This window comes from Gymnodraco acuticeps, unplaced genomic scaffold (assembly GCF_902827175.1).
Source record: "Gymnodraco acuticeps unplaced genomic scaffold, fGymAcu1.1, whole genome shotgun sequence".
In the NCBI taxonomy this organism is placed as follows: Eukaryota; Metazoa; Chordata; class Actinopteri; order Perciformes; family Bathydraconidae; genus Gymnodraco; species Gymnodraco acuticeps.
In genome coordinates, this window is record NW_022992351.1 from 6,799,453 (window position 1) to 6,823,591 (window position 24,139).

Sequence of the window (24,139 nt, forward strand, 5' to 3'; positions counted from 1 at the left end):
ATTGTCTTGGCCCTTTATATTTAAGCAATAGCTCAAGACAGGTTAAGGGAGTTTTATGATAAGCTGTGATATAATGAGTATATACCACGGCCTGAAGTGAGCTATTGCTTTTATAAAACGGTTACCAAATGTGGCAATATGAAAGAAGAATACACACTCTAATTTAAATAGTTTTTATTAGGCCTAGTAAATAATGATGTTCAAAATAAAATAGTCCCTCCGTTGACTTCTGCACGAAACATAGTGCGAGGTAGTTGCCATGCAACAACACTAACAGCTAGCGAACATATTAGACAGAGAGCGTTGATCGATTATTTGGCTATTTATTTACATTCATATGTTGCCATTTATTATGCACCCACTGAAAACCTGTCCAGCATCAGTAGAATGGCTTACGTGGTTACTTGTATAGATTGAGGTTGTATAGGCTGTTGCTTGGCGTGGCGAGAATATTGCTCCACTTTCTCCGGTCCCCGAGATTCGGCTTCCAGTAGGTCTGGAGAGAGCTTTCGCACCTGTGGCCACTAACGGTCATAATTTCTCCGCCGGAGCTGTATTAGATTAACATTAACTTGCTTATTGTAGTTGAAAGTGCACTGTCTTGATGGAGCATATGTGTGGGCTGGAGTGAGCAGAGGGTAGAGTTGTCGATTCTTGTTCAATTTTCTGTGACTATCTTCCTCACCCTCTCAGACTGTCAGTTGCGCGCGCTGCTAAAGAGACGCGCTGCCATAGAAACCAAACAATGGTGTAGCTGTATTAAATTCCGAGTGGAAACAGTCGTGAGTAAATCTGATTTTGTCAGAAATCGGGAGAAATGCGGGAGAAATATAACCCCGGGAGGAAACCGGGAGAGGGCAATGAAATCGGGAGTCTCCCGCAAAAATCGGGAGGGTTGGCAAGTATGAGGCCACCCCGGAGGTCGAAGTTAACCTTAAATGTTTCCATCTTAAGCTTTGCTAGTTAGGCTAGTTAGTTTCGTAACGGACGTAATGTAACAGTTGTAGCTTTTCTCAGACGCGGAGGGATACATGACTTGTGAAAATAAACTACAATTCTACCCGTGATATACGCTCATTATATCACGGCTAAGAACCAATCAGATTGCTTGATTTGACTTGTCCGTTTTATAATTTGAAGTAAAGATACATGAATAGGCTTTCAGAAAGTATACATTGCCGTTTTAGTGGCAGTATTAGTGTGGGTAGAATGGTTGTAGCAGTGGCTTTATTTAACACGTGACTACGGGCTTCCTCACCAAGTTAGTGGAACAACCCACAATCCCCTGAGCCTTGGAGCCAAATCTGTCCTCTACACAGGGGAAATCTGCACTGACAATTACGCACAGACTTTCTCTTTCTAACATCGAGATGTTGAATGTGACTAGAGTGGCACATATTCATCTAGGTGTTGATACTAGGAAGATTAGGAAACATAAATGCGTCACGGAAGTTTTAAAATGCATTTGAATGATTACTCGTCATGTAGCTATACATGATCTGTTTACATCCAGACGTGCACAATTGCTTTAGTTTATAGCAAAGGCACAGTAAGTTATACACATTTTGACCTGATAACATTTGGTATTGATCAGCTTTGGAATAACATATTCCACTTCTGAGACTTATGCCATCAAACAATGATTGTGTCTATAATAAACTAGCTTTTTCTTACGAGTTTAAGAAATTAGCTCCAAAAAATAGAAATGATGCCTTTAGTTGTAAATGGTTCCCTTCCAACATCTATTTGAGCTAAATATGAACAACTTGCCTCAGCTAGTTGTTTACCTGTATGCAGGGGCGGAATGGCCATTGGGAATACCGGGAGTTTTCCCGGTGGGCCGTTACCGGAGTGGGCCGGTCGGACAATTCACTAGCACTAGCAACCCCCGTTGACAAATGACTAGCGGTACCGATAGGATAAAGGGGTTATCAATGTGTCTTTACTTTTGCGTTGACCCTACGCAGAGTAGGGTATTTTACGTTTGTTTCAAAACAGATTACTCAGCATTGCTTCTCTTATTTCTAGCACAGCATAAGGCATTCACTACCATAATGTATCTGTCGATGTAAACATAAAAGTCCGACGACCTGTTTGTACAGAAGCATTTAGAGAAATACCATCAGCATTATACCATTAGGGTTGATGAGAACTGCTGTGTAGGGGAACTGTGCTTTTCTTCTCAGGGGGAAAAACGGATTACTTATTAGCTAAATGTTGAACTGCTGTAAAAAGGGGAATATACACTTCTTTACTTTTTCATCCCAAACTATAATCTGCTGAGACACAGGGAGGAAGAGTGATTGCACATGATTTGGCAGGCAGAACGATGGCTCTATCTGTTGCAACAAAGGCATAATGAAAGAAAACGAGATCAGACCAATAATAACATGGAAACCTGTTCTAAGGAAGTGGTGGGTGTGGTACAGAGTGAAGCTGGAGTACATGTGAAATGCTGACCCACATCTCTCAGCTTTAAATTGGCAGGAGTTGGAGTGATCATTGTTTATAAGCTTCCTGCTGACAGGTGTGATGCATGGGGTCTTATTGCCCCCCCAGCCACTCCTCCCTGGAACTGTCGGAGAAGAAAACACTCGATCCTGGGAGGCTGCACAGCTTTCCCCAGGACAATTCCTCAGTGTTTAATAGAACATCTCTGATGCGTACACATGACAGGTGCTTTACTTTGAACGTCAAGTCAGCAGGTAGGGCTTTTTTGCAGAAGCAGCACCTCTTTTCACATTTACAGAACAAACACTCATGCGAGAGAGCAGCCCAAGTACAGCCCTCTACAGATTTGAGGGTTCAGTCAGTGTCTGATGCAGAGAATGTCAGGGTCAATCATCCATCCCCCTGTCCCACTTTAAAGCAATTACAACAAATAAAAAAGGTACTACACTTCTCTCTGGTTGATTATAAATGATGGTTCTTCTGTATAATCAAGCTTTTTTATTTTTTGGCTGTAATAACTTTCTTTGGTTTAGTAATGTTGTCTGATCTGTCATTTTATTGACTTTTTATGTTTCTAAAATCATTAAGTCTGTTCTCAGCAGTGAAATCAAAGGTGCATTTCTAATCACAAACCCACGTCTATATTTTTCCTGTGCCAAAATACGATCATTATAAGAACATTTAGCATGACCAAAATTCAAAGTTTTCAGAATATTCCCACTTACATATTACAGGCCTACACCTTTACAATAAATGTAAGAACATTGCAAGTTAAGGTCTGATTGTAGTTGACTCTTTATATGTGTATATGATGGGCTAAATGGAAAACAAGTGGGCCATATTGAAATGTCAGTTGGGATACTTCAGACATCACCTGTTTTCCACATTTTAACGACGTGATTAGGCGAAGACCTGCAGGCATTTGCTGCAGTTAGCGAACCTCAGCCAGACCATTCTAAGTGCCAGCTTGGCCTAATGTCGCACCAGAAACCAGGACAGCTACAGACATGTGAACATGATCAATTATCTTGAAGCATGGGATTAACAGAATTATCTCAATGTTATAAATTGTATTAAACCTAATTATTGGGTTGTAAACATGTTTACTAATTATCCTGGAGAAATGCTATTAATAATTATTCTGAGCTCTGTGCACCTCAGATGTTTGATGTCAAAATATAAAACGTTTTCTTTGCAGGCTTTGCATTTCTTCTTTGTGTGGATCAAATCTTCCTGCTTTTAAGAGGTTATGAAAAATGTTCAGAGACAAAGCCTCCTAGTATGAAAACAAGCGTTAAGGACACGGAAATGATCACAACAATTGAGATTGTCAGAATACGATCATTAGATTTATGACACATATATATTCCAACAATTACACAGGACAAAATTGATATTTCTACTTTGTATCATTTTATCTGAGGAGTTCAGTAACTAATAAATGATATATACAATTGTTTATACTATGGTTATGTATATAACACCTTGCACGCACTTTATCCTTAAGGATATATTGTTGTTGTAGCCAGCTTAGGCATGATGCATGGTGTCGTCCACAAAGTGCAAGCGTAGAGCTCTCGTTCACCGCATGAGGGATGACAACGGCCCTCGGAAGCCAAAACACCATCAATCTTACTCATCCTCAGTGAGTGCTCATTATGTAGTTATCAATGAGAGTCCAGGAGAGGTTCCTCCTTGCATGAAAAATGACCGGCAGGACTGGCTTGAACACAAACACAGAAAAGAGTCTTAGAATAAAATGAATTTGACTAAGTAAAAAAAGTATTTCATCTACGTCAGCTTGTCGTTCCCACTGGTTATCGGCTGTGTGTCATTTCCAGTGCCTTTCTACTCTATGACCTCATTACTTTACTATCTGTCTACATATTTAATTATGTCTGGTTTCATTCAATATGCCATACCAAAGCCTTAAACTAGCCAAGGCTTAATTAAAGTCCATCAAGATTCCTGTTTCCTCTGTGAGTCTCCTCTCAGTGTTCACGCTGGGCTCTGTACCCAAAGGAGGAAGCAGTACGGCTGGGAGGTATATCCATATTATATTGATAACGTGATATGATGCTTAATATTTTTTTTCCTTAGATTTTGAATATTGTAATATTGCAAAGGTATCTTCTTCTAAATGGAAAGGCTGCATTACAGCAAAGTAGCTGATTTCTGAATATACTCAACATAAACTTTACGGTATAAGCTAGCAGCTCAACTTTTTAGCAAAAGCATGACCTTCCTAGTCAAAATCCATTAAACCAGGACTGTGGTCACATTGAAGACAGCCAGAGGGCTTATTGTGTCACCGTTCTCTGACATGTCCTTATCATCCCTTCAGAAGATCGGCCACTGGTGAACCACCATCACATGAGGCGCTCTGCTCCACTGCATTGGCACCAGTCTGAATCTCTTCATATATAGCATAGCAACTGCATCAGTCTTGAAGAAAACATTCAGCAGACAACAAACTTTGGATCACACTAACTGCATGTTTATGAAGTAAATATAAAAATGTAAAATATTAAGAACTGTGGATTAGTGACTGCTTTGTCATTGTACTGGTCTACTATCAGTCCTTGGCTTGTGTGTCATTTCTCATATTAAGTCCATTTTACTCACTTCCAAAAGGGGACATGAAAGAATACTGGCACAATGTCCCTATTTTCCAAAATCCTCTGCTCCTTGGTAGTCAGGACATCATCATTAGAAAACTGAGCCTTATACACCGGGACAACAAACAAGAAGCAAACACATTCATCTTCTATAGTTTGTTTACTGAAGGAAGTACTTCAGAGTTCAGTCTGTACGTTTCTCATTGCCAAAATAATGTTCGACATCTACGTCATGTACATTGCAATATAACATGATGCAACATGACAACAGTTTATCTACAATTAGGAATATTGAACTGTCCAAATAGAGACCGAACCAGCCTCATCGATAGAAGAAACTGTGTCCGTCTCAGGCAGGAACATAAAAGCTCCTTTAATCCATTTTCCCTGAGCCTTCTGTCCACATCAGCATTCTGCTCCAGTCTATTGGGCTATCAGAGGGCCAAAGTGCAGCCGCTGGTATAGTTCCTACTATGAATGAAACATTGCCTTGAAAGCACAGTTTATCTGAGTTGGATGGCTCTGAATTTTGATGAAAGATGACAATGTGCATTTGATAAAGTGTATAATAATCTTCCTGTGGTTAGTAACTTTGCTCAGTGGCTGTCATTGTAAAGTATCTACTTACTGTACAGCATGTGACACCAGACATCAAATATGCAAAAGTAGTAATACTCAAGGACTGAAACAATAATAACAACATGTTGTGAGCAAATGCCCGTTCCGTTTAATCACAGCATCTCACTAATGCACAGCAGGGAGGCGGAGAGGTTAGCCGCCTGCTCTCTACAAAGAGAGTCAGAGAAACACGGCCAGCTACTACAACAGTGCTCATCCGACCTTGACCTATACGACCTTCCTCTCAAGAGAGGTAAGCTAAGACCATTTCTCTATTGGATCTATATCCTCCTGCTGGACATTATACATCAAACTGGCAAATTATTGAATTATTGGCCCCTCTCTCTGATCAATGTTGCCAACGGGTCCCTTTTTAGATTTACAACGTGTTGTACTTAATAGTCTCCCTATCAAAAGACAGACAAACATTAGTCAGTTGTTTTTGTTCTAATTCATTCTTTAATCAAACATGTGCCCATTATTTCTACAATGGAAAGGTGGGGAAGGCATCATTCATTCATTAATCAGGTTTAGGAGAGAGTTTCTAATGAGGCTGCAAACACTGATTGAAGTAGATCTCAATGAAACAGGATTCAACACATTTCAAATAGCATTAGATTAATAAGCACTAATTAAAACTCCATCAAATAGTATCAATAGCATTATGCTCCTAGGTACTTCTGCCAATCTGAAGGAGCCATAAATAGGGAATCTAAAACTTGAGCTCTAATTGGATTTTGCAGTGCAGGGACATTGGTTCTGTTGTGCTCTTTCATCAACACATCCTCAATGGGTATTTTCTTCCACAGTTAGTTTATAACCTAGTTTAGTGATACACCCAAAGAGGCCCTATAATGTTGTTTGGGGGTTTTCCCCTTCCTGTAGTGTGTTATATAGGTTTATGTCCATGTAAAATGGTCTGTAAAAGGCTAACATCCAATCAGAGAAGACTGGGCTTTTCAGACAGAGGGCGAAACCAGGTGCTGCAGCACAGGTAGTATGAGAAAAATAAAGACCTTTCTGACCATTAAAGCATGTAAGCATGTCACAGAAGGGACACAAAATTGTTATTTGAACCTGAACATTAGCATAATAGGGCCCTTTAAACTCTGTTCAGTCATTAGAAAAAAGCAAGCTCCCAGCACTGATGTGTCTCATCTACTGTGATTTTTATAATTCCTTCACCTGACTTTCCAGTAGCACAAAGCTGTGGTAAATATAAGATTACCAGGCGTAATGGTGCAATCAGTGTCAATTGTTCCGAAGGATTTACTAATGGGTTAAAAGGTATTTAAAAGGTTAGAATCCAACATGGTGCTTGATGTTACTGAGGCGCATCGTAAGCACTTTTTCTTTGCCGAGAGCTTGTCATGGAGTAAGTAGTTGAATTTTCCATCACAAATGTAACCCTAGAGGCCCTCTTCCTGTTTAGGCTACCTCTAGCACCACTGGGCACCATATGGCAGGAGCTCTGGAGTGTGTACTGGAAACAGGAATCACATTTAAGGGGACTTGAAGAGTCCATATTATATTTTCAAAATACTTATGGTCTTTAATGCTACATTGACATATCACTCTGAACAAGGAAATGCACTTTGTTGTGTTGTGTGTCAAATCAAAGTAAAACAGTGTGAACACGGGCTAACACGGTCACAAAATGACAGGGCCAAACGTGTGACAAACAAAATGTCACACATGCCCCGTGAAACTCTGAGATGTCTGTTGTGAGGCTTTGTGGTGTAGCAGCAACTGTCACATGTGGTCTACAGCACTTTCTCTGAGCAGTGAATGTGATCATTGGCTTGCACGGCCACTTTGTGACCTGCCACTGCATGTGATCCACTCTCTCCTCTGCTTCTGCCCTGACCTCTCCACGGGAACGTATTTAAATATTAGTTCAACTGCCTGCTCATTCTCTGCCTTGTCATCATGACACTAAATTAAGTTGCAAGATTAAAGCAGGACTTCTCTTAAAATCTAAATATAAGTTATCTTTCTGTACTTGTGTCAGTAGTTGTCTGAAGATTAGTATAACTCAAGAGGCAATTATGTTGTATTTCTTTGCTACAAATACATTTAGATTATATGCATGGTGAAAGCAATTTATTTAAATTGTAACACGTGTCAATATGTGGCTACACTCACCATTTTTGGTGTCTAAATAATCTCTCATGACAAACAAATATCCTTCTTTTCTTTTGAGCAGCTTCATTTTAAGGTTTCATATCAGCAAATCACACAGATTTGAATATTGCAAATTACCTTTTGAGGAAAAAAAGCTAAAAGGAAACACCAAGAAAGCCTAGAATTGCATTGATAAAAACAAGAGGCGTAAAGCTTTGCTAAGATTTTTGCTCAACACATTTTGTGTGTTTGCAGGATGATAAGTGAAAACTGCATATAGTCTACACTAATAATTTGTTCCAATTACTATTGCATTTTCCCTTGAATTACTCTACATAAGCCTGGCCATTTCTAGTAATCACCACACAGGTTTAATGAAAAGGAGGCTTCTCACTCAGTGTAACCTTGTGTTTGCAATTCGATTAGGTCACTTACTCATTCGCATTGGTCGTGCATGCAATTTGATTACAACGATACTCTCTCGAAATAGGTCAGATATGCATGTAGGGTCCACAGGAATGTAACATTTAATTCAATTTGATTATTTTACTTTTCTCTGTCATCAGTTGTTGAGCTGCAGGACACCACCTGTTCGGGTGAAGCCTCGCTGTTTTCCTACACCGAAGTCGAAATGAGCTAATCAGTGGCTGATTAGAAACAGCTGTGTGAGTCTCCTCTTACCTTTCACGAGATGTTTCACGAGATGTTTCAGGCTCCTAACGGGCTCATGTTCCGGGAATGAAAACACTGAGTGGCATCAGTTCAGGTCCGCTGAAGTGTCTTCCTGTCGTTTACCTCCCCAAACTGCTCAGCGTCAGGAGTGTCGGCAGGTTACTTAAAGAAATGACCTGCGAAAATGAAGGATGAGCCCTGAAACACCACAGCTGTACTCCTCTTGTATCTTTTTGCCCTCTTTGTCTCAATGGAGAGGGGGGAAAAATACTAATTATGGACACAAAATGGCAGCTTCTTCAACCACGAAGCGGGTAATCTTGCGAAACCACGAGAGCTAAAAGAGCCGGTATTTTCTTTTAGATAAAAGACGATTTTATTGTTCTATTTTCCGAAGCTGGCGAGGCGTGCGACGGATGAGGCATGATTGCTGCGCGCTCCCGACAGCACAGGCTCGTGCGCGGGTCAGACGCTCAGTAGCCGTGGGAGTAAACCGCAATAAGAAATAATTCATGGGAAAGGGGTCGGTGTTTTGACAGAGCGAGAACTGCTCCTGCATGTTGCTTATTTACTTTGAATTAAAAAAAACACTCTTGAATCCATGAACATGGAATATTGGTCTTTAAAAGTCTCATTTGAAACAGAATGCAGCCTATATCATTAACATTAAAAAATAAGATGACAACAGTATTGCAGCTAGTTTGAATCTAATTTGCATAAGCATCCATTTACTCTGTCCAAATGTTTTAAATGACCTCTTCATTGAACATCCAATATCAATTAATGCAGTTTTTCCCTCGTGTTATTCATGCTCCTTTAAATAGGCCCTTTTCATTGACATTATACGACTTGTTATGTAAGAATCCTTCCCTGGATGACTCTGTAAGAGCAGCTTTCCTCCCTCGGGGCCTAGATTGTACCCAGTGAGAAAACTAATAAGCCCTACACGAGAGAAGACACAAAGAGGTCCCTGGTGCCTTGGTTTCTGCCACTATTATAAGGATTCTTTTCATTTTTATGTATATTGCGAATGGTTCATCTGAGGAGCTCTCTCCCTGCTTCTCATTTAATAAAACAGATACACAGAGCTGCAATAAAGCCAGGATGTACTGTATCTGAGAGCCTTTAAAGGAGAGATCCTCCAGAAACTCAGGCAGGCTGGGGAATTTCCCCTCAATTTTATATCTGATCCAATCAATATTTAAATCTGCACTGCAGCCTTAAGGTTTACAATTGTGTAATTATTAAAATCACATAATGGGGCCGCAACAGAAACAATGCACTGACTGAATACATGTTTACCTGTTAGCATGGACAGAAAGAATCAACTGATTTTAAAGACATTGAAAACAAAAGATACAAGTTTCTTGTGTTATCAAATGTTGTAATATCTTCCCTTAAAGGCTTCCAGTATGCAGTTTTGTGTGCATTAGATATTTTAAGCAAACAGTTTGGGGCGTTCAACTTTTTATTTCACTTAAACAATTGGTGGTTTATATTGGGATAATTGCGATAAAGAGATTTTTAAGGTATTTGGTTGTCTGAGTACTTGTTATTTGCATTGTTGGACCTTATTGCAATGACCATCATTGTGTCTGTTTTCTGCAAGGTAAGTGGAAATAGCTGCAATGTAAACAGGTCCCAGGTAATAAAAAGACTGCATTTTTTACTACAAACATTAAACTGCAACCTTTGCACCCCAACAGTCAAGTTGTGATGTTATGGTGTAGATCTCTCACTGATTGTGCTTGAACAAGCTTCCTCAGAGGGTCAATGTGTGGAGAAACTCATAATTTTGCAGCTGTAAAAAAATGAATAAACAGATTAATCATACGTCTGTGTTAATGATTTGAGGTGCAAAAGGTAATGCTTGCTTCAATTTTCTTGAGTACTTCTTAAAACATGTAAAGGTGCAGAAGCTGAGGACGCCAAGATTATTAAAGCCGTGATCAGAGAACTGCAGTTGAAAGTGGGTGCATGTGTGAGAGTAACAGAACAAAGGATGGAAAGGTTGTGAAGTCAAATGAGTGGAAATTGTCTTTTTATGATGGCATATTCCCATTTTTAAAGCAACGTTTCGAGCGAATGGCACAATTGAATTGACACATAATGTCCAAACCGATGAGATGGTGAACTGCGCTGTTATATTTTAATGCGTCTGTGCGAGCTGGCCCTAATCTACTCTCTGAAAAAATAATCATTATTAAGTTGTCAGTGTAAAGTGAGTCAGGTCTGCTTTAGCAAATCGGTCAGAGGTTGCATGAATAAGCGATACATTATCAGAATTATAATAGGTGTCTTTGAATTCTGGCCTTCCACACTTGATGAATGCTTGCAGTCAAGACATCAAACATATTTCTTGGGTATGATGGTGTGTGGATAACGTGTTGCAAATGCTTACTTTTTGGACTAAAATAAGTCTATCATTAGAGATAGGACAGGAAAAACAAATCTCTAGCCTCTCCTCTGTGATGCTAGGTGACCTGGAAGTAAAAAGTAACAGAAGGCATTCGCGCCCACTGGCTGCGCTGGCACCGGGCTGCCCCCACTCTCACCGTCAGCTCCATATCTCACTCACACACACACACACACACACACACACACACACCACACACACACACACACACAACACACACACACACACACACACACACACACACACACACACACACACACACACACACACACACACACACACACACACACACACACACACACACACACAGCAGCAGTTGTTTAAAACTTAACACTATTTTGATTGTCCTACTCATGTGCTCTTTTAGAATCCAGAAGTCCCCAGTGGCTGACAATAAGGGAGGTTCCAGGCCAGACAAAGTACGCCCCATCACCTACTTCTCTGCAAAGGAAAGCCTTCCTGGCTCTGAGCCCAGATACTAGTGGAGGGCTGAATGCAGGACTCACATCGCTGCTCTGTGAAGGTGTTCCAGGAAGCACAAACAAAACATTTTGACAACAAAAAAGAGAAGAAACATTGATCTGCCTGTACCGTTTACTCTGTGAGTCTGACGTCTTTTTGAGCATCTGCAACTTCTGCCAACAAGCTAAACAGAAGCAGAGCAACGTACGAATATTGACAGAATTATTTTTCACATGTGATCTTGAAGTCTGACGTGCACACGGTTCAGGTCCCTGGGTCTCGTCTCATGTTGTGAAGTTTTGTTCCTGCTGTCAGAAAATGACGGACGATGGAGACGCTTCCAAGCCGAGGAGGAAATGCAAAGCGTCTCGCTTTATCGTTTATTCTTCCGTAAGGCTGCTAAATGTTTTCTCTCCTGCACCAGAGGATCATTCAGGGGGGGCTTATAGGCCCCTAATTTAGATGCGAAGACATGAAAAACATAAGATCATGTTTTTTTTACATTATTGTCTGATAGGCATAATCAGTTTGACAGGCCTCTGGCACCATTGCCCTAATCATTGTTCTTAATGTGCAGCTGGATTTATTTAAAGTTTTCCCTGCAAGAAAAACATCTATTTCTGATAATGTCATCTCTTTCTATTTCAAGTCTTTTCTTCCACATAAGTAACCATAGTTACCACATTGTGTCTCTTTGTATGAAAGCTAGATGCTAGCTGCAATGGCCGAAGACAGTAATGAGCATTCATGTGAATGTTGGGAAATCAAATGTTTTCTGGACAGGGAGAGTCAGAATAACCTGCGCTGCTGTGCATTAGGAACATGTACTTTTTAAATAAGCTCAAAAGTCTTGCCATCTGAGACGGCTCTCCTTCTCCCACAAGATATCTCAACTTCATTGGGGTTAAAAATAGATGTATTCCCTGAGGTGCAGATTGAGACTAACTTTATTGTCATGGGGGAATGAAAAGCAGACATACTGTGCTGGAGGGAGCAAGGGAAAAACAATAACCTTCAAGATGCAATGACAAATCAGTTTCTGTCTGTGTGAGCAAAACAGTAAGAGGACAAACAAAGGTCCACACATAAAGGCATTTTTCTGATGATTGGACCTGTGTGTCTCTTTTGGTCTTCACAGAGCTCACTCACAGGGCTTTAGTCTTTGAATTTCACTTTGCTTTTGATCTCAAATTAGACTCCGCCATCTGTTGCACAGGAATGAAGCCTACAGACTCGCACGGAAGAGTCTTTTAAATACCCAAATGAGAACAACAATCCTGCTTTATATTTAAGTATAGAGTTTTTATGGCGGGTAATAATCACAGAGTGGCCATATGGATAATGAGTTCTAATTTGATTAATCTTTCTAACCTTTCTCTGTGCACATATGCACAAACCCAGGTAATATGATTGTTCTCATATCTCATGTAGAGACAAAGGGAGACTGGGAGATAGAGGGACAAATAGAGTGAACGAGAGAATGAAGAAATAGACATCACAAACGACAGGAGACACATGATGACGTGATGGTAAGCAGGCGAGGGAAATGAGAGCATGTTAAGGCAGAGCGAACGCTGGAGTCACAGTGTGACAGACACGCAGAGGAGGAGGAGAGCAGAGGGGAGGGGGGAGAGGAGATGGGGAAGGGCGGGTGTGGGAGAGATGCGAGTTGAGTCAAAGCCCCCCGAGCTCCCCTGATTCCTCTGTGAAAGACAGTGCTGAAAAGATGGATAGCGTGTGCCCTCTCTGCCAAGGCATGCCCAAGACAATGACATCATCACCATCAAACTAGAAAAGACGCGAGGCGAGAGCCCCAGACTCACGCTTGGATATTTTATTCATTATTATTCACTCACTTATTCATCATTTTCCTTGCGCTCAGACTATCACTTTGCACCGACACCGATCATGAAGTCTTCATGCTTACAAATCGTCTTAAAATAAAATAGTACTCTACAGTCAGACTGTCACTCTGCATTGACTGTGACACATCAATACAAATGTCCCCAGAATAAAAGATGTTCTCTTAATTAAAAATACATCCAGCCATATTTGGACACTTTGGTTAAAAAGAGACTACAATTACAGAACCAGAGAGAAGGCTTGTATTCCCTTCATACTGTGTGCTGAGTGGGGTTGATATACTCTGTTTGCAGATGTAACTCCTGAGAGCAGCGGCTTTACTCCTGGCGCTCCTTCTCCGCCAGTCTCTTCGCTTTACTTTGGAGGTAACGTGCATTGCCCTCCTCGAAACGTCTCTTCTCCTCCTCTCCGTCAATCTGAAGAAAAGCCAAAACAAATATTTGTCTTCAGACACATTCATCATTTACACATATTGTGCACTGGAATGTTTCCCCTGCTGTTATCACATTAACCGTGGGCATGAAACTCTGATCTAATTTACCACTCTGGGCTTATGTAATTGTCATTTATCTTCTGATGAAATACAGAAAGGAAGATTGAGACTTGGGGAGGCTATGTATCAGAGAATGAAGAAGTAGAACAAAACCAACTGAGATGATTTGCAAGAATATTTGAGGACATCAACACCTTGTATGTTTCTTAAACTGCATTAAAAGTACAATTTAAAAGTACAATTTAAAAGTAAAAAAGAAAATAAAACTATTATACCAAATCTACACAATATAAACAGTATACACAAATGACTAATGTTAATTAAATAATAATTAAAATGTTCTAAAAAAGTCACAAATAATGCAGTTATATTTTGGTTATTTGGTTGTGGATATGTAATGTACCATTGTACTGTACTGAAGCACTATGAACTACTTTAAGTACAAGGTGTTATATGTTTATTCTTAATCACTTTTAGCAGACCATGTATCATATATGATCAAATTACACTTTCTTTTGAACTGGCAAGCACCATCACACACCAAGGAATTCTGGGAAGACCTCCTGGATTCACAGCTGCTCGCACTTTCAAGCCTGTGAAGAACCAACGTTGTCTTCCTCCTTCACTTTGCTCAGTTTAGCTGCCGATTCGTGGGAGGAAGCATTTGTTAGCCTGCGCCGTTTAATTAGACTGCCCTGCGACCTCGTGACTTAAACAACAACACCTCCGGTGACAGTGTCATCACTTTCTCACTCCCCCATCTGCATCTTTTCTCAGAGATTGTGTTGTAATTGAGCATGTACAGTGCACATTTATGTTTGTGCATGCTTTAGCATGTAAAACTGTACAAATGATTACATGTGTCAATAACATGTTCAGATGGAAGCTCTTGCTGTGCACACTTCGGGGGGTTGGCAGTTTCCAGAGCACCTGCCACTCAGCAGCAAAGCTGACAGATGGCGTCTTAACTTCACGGGAGAAGGGTGGTAACTGTTGGTAACAGATATGACAAACCATCGTGCCAGGGGTCACAACTCCAATGTGATGAGAATATTAAAATAGTCGTGCAGGTTTAGCTGCACACAGCTTTAGTTTTGGTGTGTTTGTTGTATGCTGGTTATATAACAGTCAATATACTGCTCAGTCAATTTTACTTTTGCCATTCTACTGAAAGTAATGGATAATTCCAGTTGATTGACTTTGATAAAAAAGTAAAGATAGAGAGACGGAGAGCAAGTTGACCACAGTTCCAGTATTTTAAAACATTTATGTAAACAGAAAGGCTGCTCAGACTTGTGCAAAATGTGTAAAGGACCTCAAACAGGAAGTGTGGAGCCTCGTTTAAGTGTGTGAAAGTAACTGATTGTGTAGAGTCAGAGCCATTTCATTAACGTTTTATTGACTAACAAATTGTGTATTACACCATCCATTATTATTTTACTGTGGGTAGTTGGGGGCAGCCAATTTTACATTAAAAAGCAAGTGTTGCTCTCTGTGCATACAAATTAAATACTAACAAGTGGAAGGGATGTCTTGCTTCTGTGTATTGTGTTAAAAAGTAAAAACAGTGGAAGAGTAGGGTTATGTTTTTCCTACTATTTCTGCGCAGAAAGTAAATGGTTTTCTTTTGAAGGGTCAGACACAGTTACCTGTGGCTGTGTTGGAAGGCGGACAGCTACACAAACAAGGCCTCCATCATGTTTATATCTTTTAAGTCATCTGAGGGCCTAAACATCTTCCGGCGCAGACTGAAAACTCATCTTTTTCGACTCCACTTCGAGCAATAAAATTACTAACAAAGCACTTATATACTAACAAAGGACTGGCTTATCTAAACCCAGTTGAGTAGCACTTGAAATGTGTTGGCTCTATGAAACCTGATGTACTTATATGATTCTGTTTTCTTGGTCGAATGCACTTATTGTAAGTCGCTTTGGATAAAAGCGTCAGCTAAATGTAATGTAATGTATAATCCCTGTGTTGACGGAAAGAGGAATACAGTATACTTGAAATACACCCTACAAGCTGATTTGAGACCCTGGCACCGATCAGCAGTTTATAAATCATCTGTTTGATAGGCTACTGGGCGTACTGAAGGAATCCATCACCTAACACAGCACACATTCAGGGATGCAGTGTCTGCATTGTAGTAAAATGCAGCCATTTGGAAGTGTATGGTATATTTGTTAACAATTGCCTGAAGCCGTTTGTTTTATTCTCATTTGTTCTTTCGGTCATACCCCTGATATCCCTCTCTTTAACCCCTCCCCCTCTCTCTGCTACTCAGGCCCCTGAGGACCTAAACATTACTTAATTGCACTTTTTAAAGTATAGTCAGCTTGAGATGGTTTAATGAGCATGCCAATTAAAATAAACTGTACACCTGACTAATGCTAATGAAGATTAGCTGTTTTTAACAATATAAGATATGGTTTCTGTCCAAAGCAAAGGAAACATGTGATCCTGGCAGGAGACCAATGCTGGTTAAAGCTATTGTGAATATTGCTTAGGTTTAAATGGCTTCTTTACTCTTTTGCTGTAGGTTCTAAGTGTACCATACCATCTGAGCTATCACACACAATGCTTCACTCATGTGCACATTATTTGTGCGGCTTAAACTTTGTGTGGATTCCTGCTGTGATGCACGTGTGTATGCCTCTGTTTATGGTCATGTGGATACATTTGCATAACCCAATGTCACAATTCAATGCTAGGCTCTGTCCTTTTGGTGTCCTCACGTAATTGGTATTCCCACAGTGGCTTCCTTCTAATAACAATGATTATATAGGATCATCACCTACTCCTGGTGGCTCGGTTTCAGAACCCATCAACCAGGCAAAAAGCAGCATGCTTGTTTTATGGTGTCTTCAACTGGAGTCTCTCCAATTGTGAGCAAAATGTATATGCAATTCACTTGTGTATGTATAACAATTATTACAAAGCAAGACTGTGTAAAGCCCAATGGCACCTTTTTGAACAAGATGAGAGAACACAGCCATGTTAGCCGCTCTGTTAGACTCTACAAGAACATTAGCATGCTAATTTACTCTCAATTATAATACTTAAATGTAGAAACATGTTTACAATTTCACAACCTTTGTGTAGCACATTAGCTGGCACACATTTGTTCATGATCAGCACTAAACACACATCAGTGGTGGCCGGCCCATAGGGGCTCTAGGGGCGCCGCCCCCCCTCTTCCCACATTTTAGATAGAAAATATTTAGATTTAATTAGTTAATTAGTTCATTAATTATTTTTAATTAATTAAGATTTAATTTAGATATAAAAAATCAATTTAAAAAATACGTTTAAAAACAAATATATATTTTTTATTTTCATTTTTAATAAACAAGGTACATATTATATAGTTGGTATCAGAAAAATGTATAATCTACAATAAAATCTCGTTTAAAATTGTGTTACGATGTCTAAAGTTACTGATAAGTCATGTGTTTCCTGCCTGGCCGCAGAAATCTTTGCCCGTGTATCATTACCCTCTCTCGTCTGGGCGCTAAGAAAAGAGCCCTAAGTGCAGCAGCAGCCAACCAAGTGCTGACTATTGCTACCTGAAAAGTATTATGCCGCCGAAACATAATTTCAGCAAATCAGCGTCGTCAGATCTGATGGTCCAAGGGGCTACAATTTCAGCGCCCGGCCCAAGGCAGTCTGTGAGTTGTTTTGACTCGTATCCAAGGAGACAAAACAGGGAGCTGTCATACACTCTGGAAGCTATCCGTCGCTGCCCCCTCCCTCTGGAACTCACTCCCACAACCCATCAGAGACTGCACTGACCTCACCACCTTCAAACAACTTACAAAAACTCACCTCTTCAATCTGGCTTTTAATGTGTGATTGTTTTTGTATTATTTGACTTTAACTTTAACTATATATTTATTTGTTGTTCCTTTATTTTATTTTATCTTCACTATATATGTAAAGCGTCTTTGAGCACAACAAATTAAATCTATTATTATATTTATTTATTATTAGCAGCTAATATGAAAACTCAGTTTTTGACATAAAAATAGAATTATGGATCATCAATATTATTTTTTCAAAGTGACAGACACATTGGATTAACCTATGGATTAACCTTCAGCCGCGTTGTTCTCGTTTTAATGCCATTGAACACAACTTTTGATCAGAATAACAGCAAAAGGTGAGCATTAGGGACGGGTGGCGCAGTGGTCTGTGCATCCGATCATCAGATCAAGGGGGAGTGCTGGGGAACTCCAGTTCGAAACCCGCTCCTGCCGCCACTGCGTCAGGCCGTTGTGTCCTTGGGCAAGACACTTCACCCGGATTTGCTCCTGTGGGTATTGTCCACAGTACATGTATAATACCAATGTGTACCTGTAAAAGCGCCTCGATGTCTTCGAGGCGTGAAAATGGACGGTGTGGCGCAGTGCGCTGTGCAATGATCATCAGATCAAGGGGTGAAACCCGCCGCTGCTGCGTCTGTAAAGCCGGTGTGTCCTTGGGCAAGACACTTCACCTGAACTTGCTCCTGTGGGTATTGTCCACAGTATCTGACCATTGCATGTATCATATATGTGTAATGTGTGTATATGTAAAGCGCTTTGAGTCATTGATAAAGCGCTATAATAAATGTAAGGAATTATTTATTATTATTATTATATCTCCGTGTTTTGCTACCTAAAGCTACGTCGTGTGATGTCTGTATTTGCTTCCCCTGTCGCGAGTTCTGATCGCTCAGTGATGATACTTATATTTCTCAGCTTGTTAGCATAAGCTTGATTGTGGATATCCGATAAGTATATCGATCGATTTATACCTAGAGTGCGTTAGCATTTTTTTGCTCAGGACTCATTTAGCAAAAGATTAGCTTCTTGTGAGACTTGTGTTTTATTTCAGTAAAAATGGTTCATATCATCAGTTAGCTGAGTTTCTTCCCGTTAAATGAGTATGACACATGAATAGTTTATTACATTTTAAGAAGCCCTGAGACCAGTGGCGTTTCTATATGTACAAAAGTGGTGGGGCACAAAAAACTTAGATGTCTATAAGCTTCTGCAGTGAGGTTCATGGCTGGTGAGGCACTGGCACTGACTCTTCAGGTTTACAAATATTATATTTTGACCTAAATCAAAATATAATATTATTTTCAAAAGCCTCTTTAGTCTGATGCTTCAATTAATTTTAAACAGACAGTTCAACAGAAGGATACCCAAAAAATGTAATTTTTTCATTTAAATATTGAATTGTTCTCTCTTAGTAAGATCCCATTTTCAATCAAATTGCGGTCTTACCTTGACTTGAAGATGAAGTCCATTTGCCTATCCTTCTGGACAAAAATCTCTATTACTTTTTTGTAAAAGTCCTCCTTATCTTCTTGTAGTTTCAAAAGTCTATCATAAATCTAAATGATGGATTTATGATTCGAAAATTATAAAAGTAGGGTAGACATGTGGATATTATCCGGCTGAACAAAACGTGCATTTATCTAACAGCTACGTTTCCCACAGATCTTATTTTGAGCTATTTTCTAAAATCCTATGGAGAAATGTCATTGCTTTTTTGTGGAGGGAAGCCATGCGCAGCTTACTTCCTGGTTTTAGGACGCGTCTCTCTCCTCCTCTTCACCTGCTCTTCACACACCACACTTTTCGCAGCACACGTAGCATATCAGCTCTGAATTATGTGAGATGACGTATGGTGGGAATGGCAGCTCAGTGCCCCTATGGTCATTATTTTTTGCCACACACATTAAATAGGAAAATACTCTGAGCATGCGCAGTGTATTTTTACAGTCACCGTTCACTTAGACAGTGAGAGGGAGGGGCAGGATCGGGTTTTGTCCCACATGGCTCTAAACAGCTCAATAGGCACACACTGTAGACACTAATTAGAAGAACACATACTAAAACAGCAATGTACAGACGAATCAGATGATTAAACATGATCTTAAAATATATTTGATATATATTTTAATTTATTTTTTGAATTTTGTTGTAATCATTATTTTAATACTTTCTGCTGACACTAGGTAGGGCTGTGCCCCACCTGCCCCTAATGACCAGTCGCCACTGCCTGAGACACAGTTTTGTGAGAAATAAAACAGGGGAAAAAGCCCCTTAACAGGTTAAATGGGAATTAAATAATTTGAGTGTTCCCAAAGCCCCGGTGTTCTGCAGTTTGTGTGGGCCTACTGTACTGTTGCACTGTTTATACTGTAGAAACTATGTCCAGGACAAGGTGTTTCGAAGTTTTGGAAGATTCATAGCTAACCACACTGAAGATTATGGAGGTATTGATCAGTCTTCTCCTATTTTTAAGCCTCAATTTGTCCTTCCCCCCCACCCCCCTCTAACATCACCAGAAGTCATCATTTAAGGGGTAATTTCTCAATTTGTTTTACCGGGGGAGCATCCCCCCGGACCCCCCTAGTATTGTTTGGTCACCATTTCCACAGCCCCACCTAAAATATTTTTCCACCAGTCGCCACTGACACACATTACAGGAAAGTGATGAACCCCAGAACCAAATGTCATGTATCCGTTCAATAGCCTTTGAGACCTTTTATAAAACATATTTGTTGCAATATAAAAAAGAGTAATAAATACATTATAAGTTACAATAGATCACTGTGTAAACACTGGGAATCAAGTCAAGCCAGACCTCAGAGCCTTGGCTGATTGAGTCAATCAGCCGAGAGAAACAGCTGTTTGACCTGGCGGGCTGTGCATCCATTAGGTGGACAGTTGAATGGAGTGTGACAAATTCTGTCAACTTGGAACGGGGACAAAGCTTGTCCAGCGAAATGCCAGAGGGGTTCCTGTGTGTTGGCACAAGCTGTTGTTAGAGTGGCACGGGGCATCAGTGGACCTGCCAAGTGTCTCTAAAGTCTCACTAAGCTGTGAGCACCCCACTCAAGAAACATAATAGCCATCTGGGCCGGCATGAGCGTGGATACTAACCTGTATGTTAGAAAAATATTTCATTTGCTGCAGGTCTCCCTTGAAAAAGAGATCTATGATCTCAATGGGACCAATCTGGTTAAATAAAGGTTTGAAATTAAAATGTGTAGACGTCAAACAAATCCTTCCAAATACTCTAAGAGGGCTCTTCCTAAAGTCCTGTCCATGGATCCATCTGTTCAGTCATCAATCAATCAATCAATGTTTATTTATATAGCCCAATATCACAAATGTTACATTTTGTCTCAGTGGTCTTCACAGTTTGTACAGAATATCAGTATGAAAATACGACACCCTCTGTCCTTAGACCCTCACATCGTACAAGGAAAAACTTCCGGAGAAAACCCACAGTTTAAAGGGAAAAATGGGAGAAACCTCAGGGAGAGTCATGATTCATATTTTATATTTTATATTATGAGTTTCTTTTGTGATTGTGTTTGTAGTTCAGCCTATGAAGCAATCATCCAGAGCTCCTCAATAATCTGGGCTACATTAAAGTTTCGACAACAGCTGTGTTGCGTAATATGATGTATACAACCGCAATTGGTAGTTATATTTTGCATTCTGTTTAACAAGTAATTGTATTTAATAACTGAAAGCACAAAATAGAAGTAGATTAAGAGAGACAAAGCTTTAACTTGTAATACTAACAGTTCAAGTAAAGTAACACAAGATATTCACTCGACTAAATCACCTATCTCAAGCAAGTTTCAGCTTCCAAATTGATTTTCAGAAAAGGATGGGTTCCGATCATATCTTAGAAAACCTAATTCAACAATGTTTATATTGCTTTATGTATGCCTTAGGAAATGTGGCAGTGATTTAAGGAATGAATGATTTGCAGGGCTAAAACACAGAGATGTATAGATTTTGCTTAGAAGCTTCAAATAACAAATATTATAACACATACTTGTATTGAACTTTGGGTTATTAATGTCTCTCCTCTTTCTTCTTTAGTACTGCTAAGGGTCATTATCGGAAATGTAGTAGATACAAATTATATCCATACATTTCAAAATACCCAAAAAGTGACATTTTTGCTTCATCCAAGTTTTTACCAAATACATGTATATTATTGACTATCAAACATACAAATGATATTACTGTTTTTTATGTTGTTACTACACAATAATGGAAACAATTGACTGCTTATTCAGTTTTGGAAATTACATAGAACATTATAGGTTTTCTATGCATATTCTTGAATAAGGTTTAATCATATACGACTTGATTTCATAACCATCCCTTGTATTGAGGGGACTGCAATGAAGAAAAATGTCTGTGTGTGCTCCATAACTCGGATAATCACAACTGTGGCACTCGTGCACCCGTTAACCCGTTGCTGATTGTCTTGAATGGGAGGCATCTAAAAATAAATGTGCATCACTTCATGTGGACTATAGGAGGTTGCCGTGGCAACCAGGCTTGTTTTTGTGTCACGGGAGGCCAGCTGAGTCTCTGCCAGAGAGGAGGGCGAGAGATGGGGGAGAAAGGAGGGAAAGCTGAAGAAAAGAGAATAAAGGAGGAATGGAAAGAGAGAAAGAGAGAGGGGGGGGGCAAATACATGATTAGAAAAGATGACTAGAGGCAGAAAGAGTAAGAGATTAAGAAAGAGATGGAATAGAAGAAGGCAGGAAGGAGAGATATGATAAGAAGAAGCACCAAACCCTCTGTATTTTTACCGAGAATGAATTCACTGATCAACTATTAATCCTTTATCCCTCTGCAGAAGGATTGCTACATGTGCACACAGTTTTTAGCTACAAAAACCTTTCATTCATAATGTAAGACACAAACACACTCTAGCTCTGCCACAGTACAACCCCATCCTTGCACCAGCTGGTATTCAGTGTGCAATGGACAGAGGCTGAGAAGTGCTGACATTCTGGTAACAAGACAGTTTTTTTACCCTTAAGCAACTGTTACCCAATAAAAAATGTCAGAAATGCAACATACCCCGGTCAAAGTGGCTTCCAGGCATTTTTCCATTATTTATATGCAGGCCCAGTGTGCACATTTATTATTTCAGTAATGTTCAAGGGTACTGCAGCAGCGAGGCATCCCTACCACATCCTCCCTTCTGCTCATGCTGTCCCCTTTCCCAACTTGAGCATCACCCAGTGTGCTACGCTGGTGACAGCCCATCGACAACACCCCTACCCCCACGCCTGCCTGAGCTAAAATGGGAAAATCTAAAAATAGTAGACAGAGGGCTCACTGGAGAGAAAGTGAGAATGAGAAAATGGGGGAATAAGCACCTGAAGTCAAATATAGCAGAAGCAGTCTTTTTGATCAGGCTATTTTTAGAACACAACTGAGCAAAGTCTGCCCCGATGGGATGAGCATTTCATTTGCGAAGATTTTATATTGTGGTTGTTTTATGATTCAGAGAAAAAAAGATAAGATATTCAGTGACAATATTAATACTTTAAAGAAGAGGGGGAGGAGGGGGATATATAACCTGATTATTTATGTGTTTAGGGGACGTAACACGTGGAAATGAGAACAATCCAGATGATTAATATTAAGGTTTTATATTAAGTGCACTGAGATAAATGTTGAAAACCCTCCTCACTAGACTCATACAAAGGCAAAAAAAAACATAGTAGTTGTTTGTTTTTTTACAAGGCACCATGATTTTTTTGTACAACCCGAGGAAGATGGTACAAGAAAGGAGTTGTATTTTTTGTATCAGAGGGAGATCAGGCAGCAATGAGGGCATGAAGGCAGAGACAGTTACTTGTTATGATCTGTAAAGTAATAGTTTGTCTCTTTGGGAAATAAGCTTTTGTTTTTATTCTTGCTAAGCGTTAGATTCAACATTCTTGTATGTGGAGGAAATATGAAGTTCAAGCCACTGTCCTTGTTAAGTTTAGCTTAGCATAAAGAATAGAAAGAGCTGGACAAGCTCTGCCCATAGGTGACACAATCCTACTGCTCGCATCTCTAAAGGCTGCTACACACCAACCTGAGACCAAAGAACGCGTACCGAAGGCTTCCCGACTTTTACGTCCGCTACGTCACCTGCGTCGGCTACGCCGCCCGCCTACGAACACACCGCAAAGACTTCAGTCGACGAGTGGCAATAACTGTCCTTACCGGCAGTAGTGTGTATTCGTAATTCAAAAGAGGCAACATCCAATCAGAGTGATTTCTTTGGCCGACTATCTTTGGCCGATTCAACATGTTGGTTGCGGTCGGATAATCAAAAAAATCAGCTCCTATCGTCTAACCCTATCGTCTATTCCTTGACCTCTGAGTGAAACGTTACGCGGTTAAGGGATAGTGGATAGGAGAATTCAAAAGGACTTAGGAGAAGAGACTGCGGTACTTTAGAGAATCCGACTGCACTTTCACTATCTGACGTGTTTATGATGCGCCAGCGGACGTCATGAATGTGCGTCTGCTGCTGTGGGGAAATATGGAAACTACAGTTTTCTATACAGCGGACTACAACATGGATGTTTAATAAGAACGAGGG

At 40.1% G+C, this 24,139-nt stretch overlaps 2 protein-coding genes across 6 annotated transcripts in view; both read right to left on the reverse strand.

Moving 5' to 3' along the window:
- LOC117541804 (probable G-protein coupled receptor 153) overlaps positions 1–9,879 on the reverse strand; it is a 35,333-nt gene extending 25,454 nt beyond the window's left edge. For both annotated transcript variants that reach the window (XM_034209003.1, XM_034209004.1), the window contains exon 1: positions 8,493–9,879. The gene's annotated coding sequence lies outside the window, so the exon portion shown is untranslated. The remainder of the gene's footprint in view (positions 1–8,492) is intronic.
- Positions 9,880–13,180: 3,301 nt separating this feature from the next.
- acot7 (acyl-CoA thioesterase 7) overlaps positions 13,181–24,139 on the reverse strand; it is a 57,923-nt gene continuing 46,964 nt past the window's right edge. For all 4 annotated transcript variants that reach the window (XM_034209008.1, XM_034209009.1, XM_034209006.1 and 1 more), the window contains one exon: positions 13,181–13,640. In XM_034209008.1, coding sequence (XP_034064899.1) covers positions 13,542–13,640 — 99 coding nt within the window. In that variant the 3' untranslated portion in view covers positions 13,181–13,541. The remainder of the gene's footprint in view (positions 13,641–24,139) is intronic.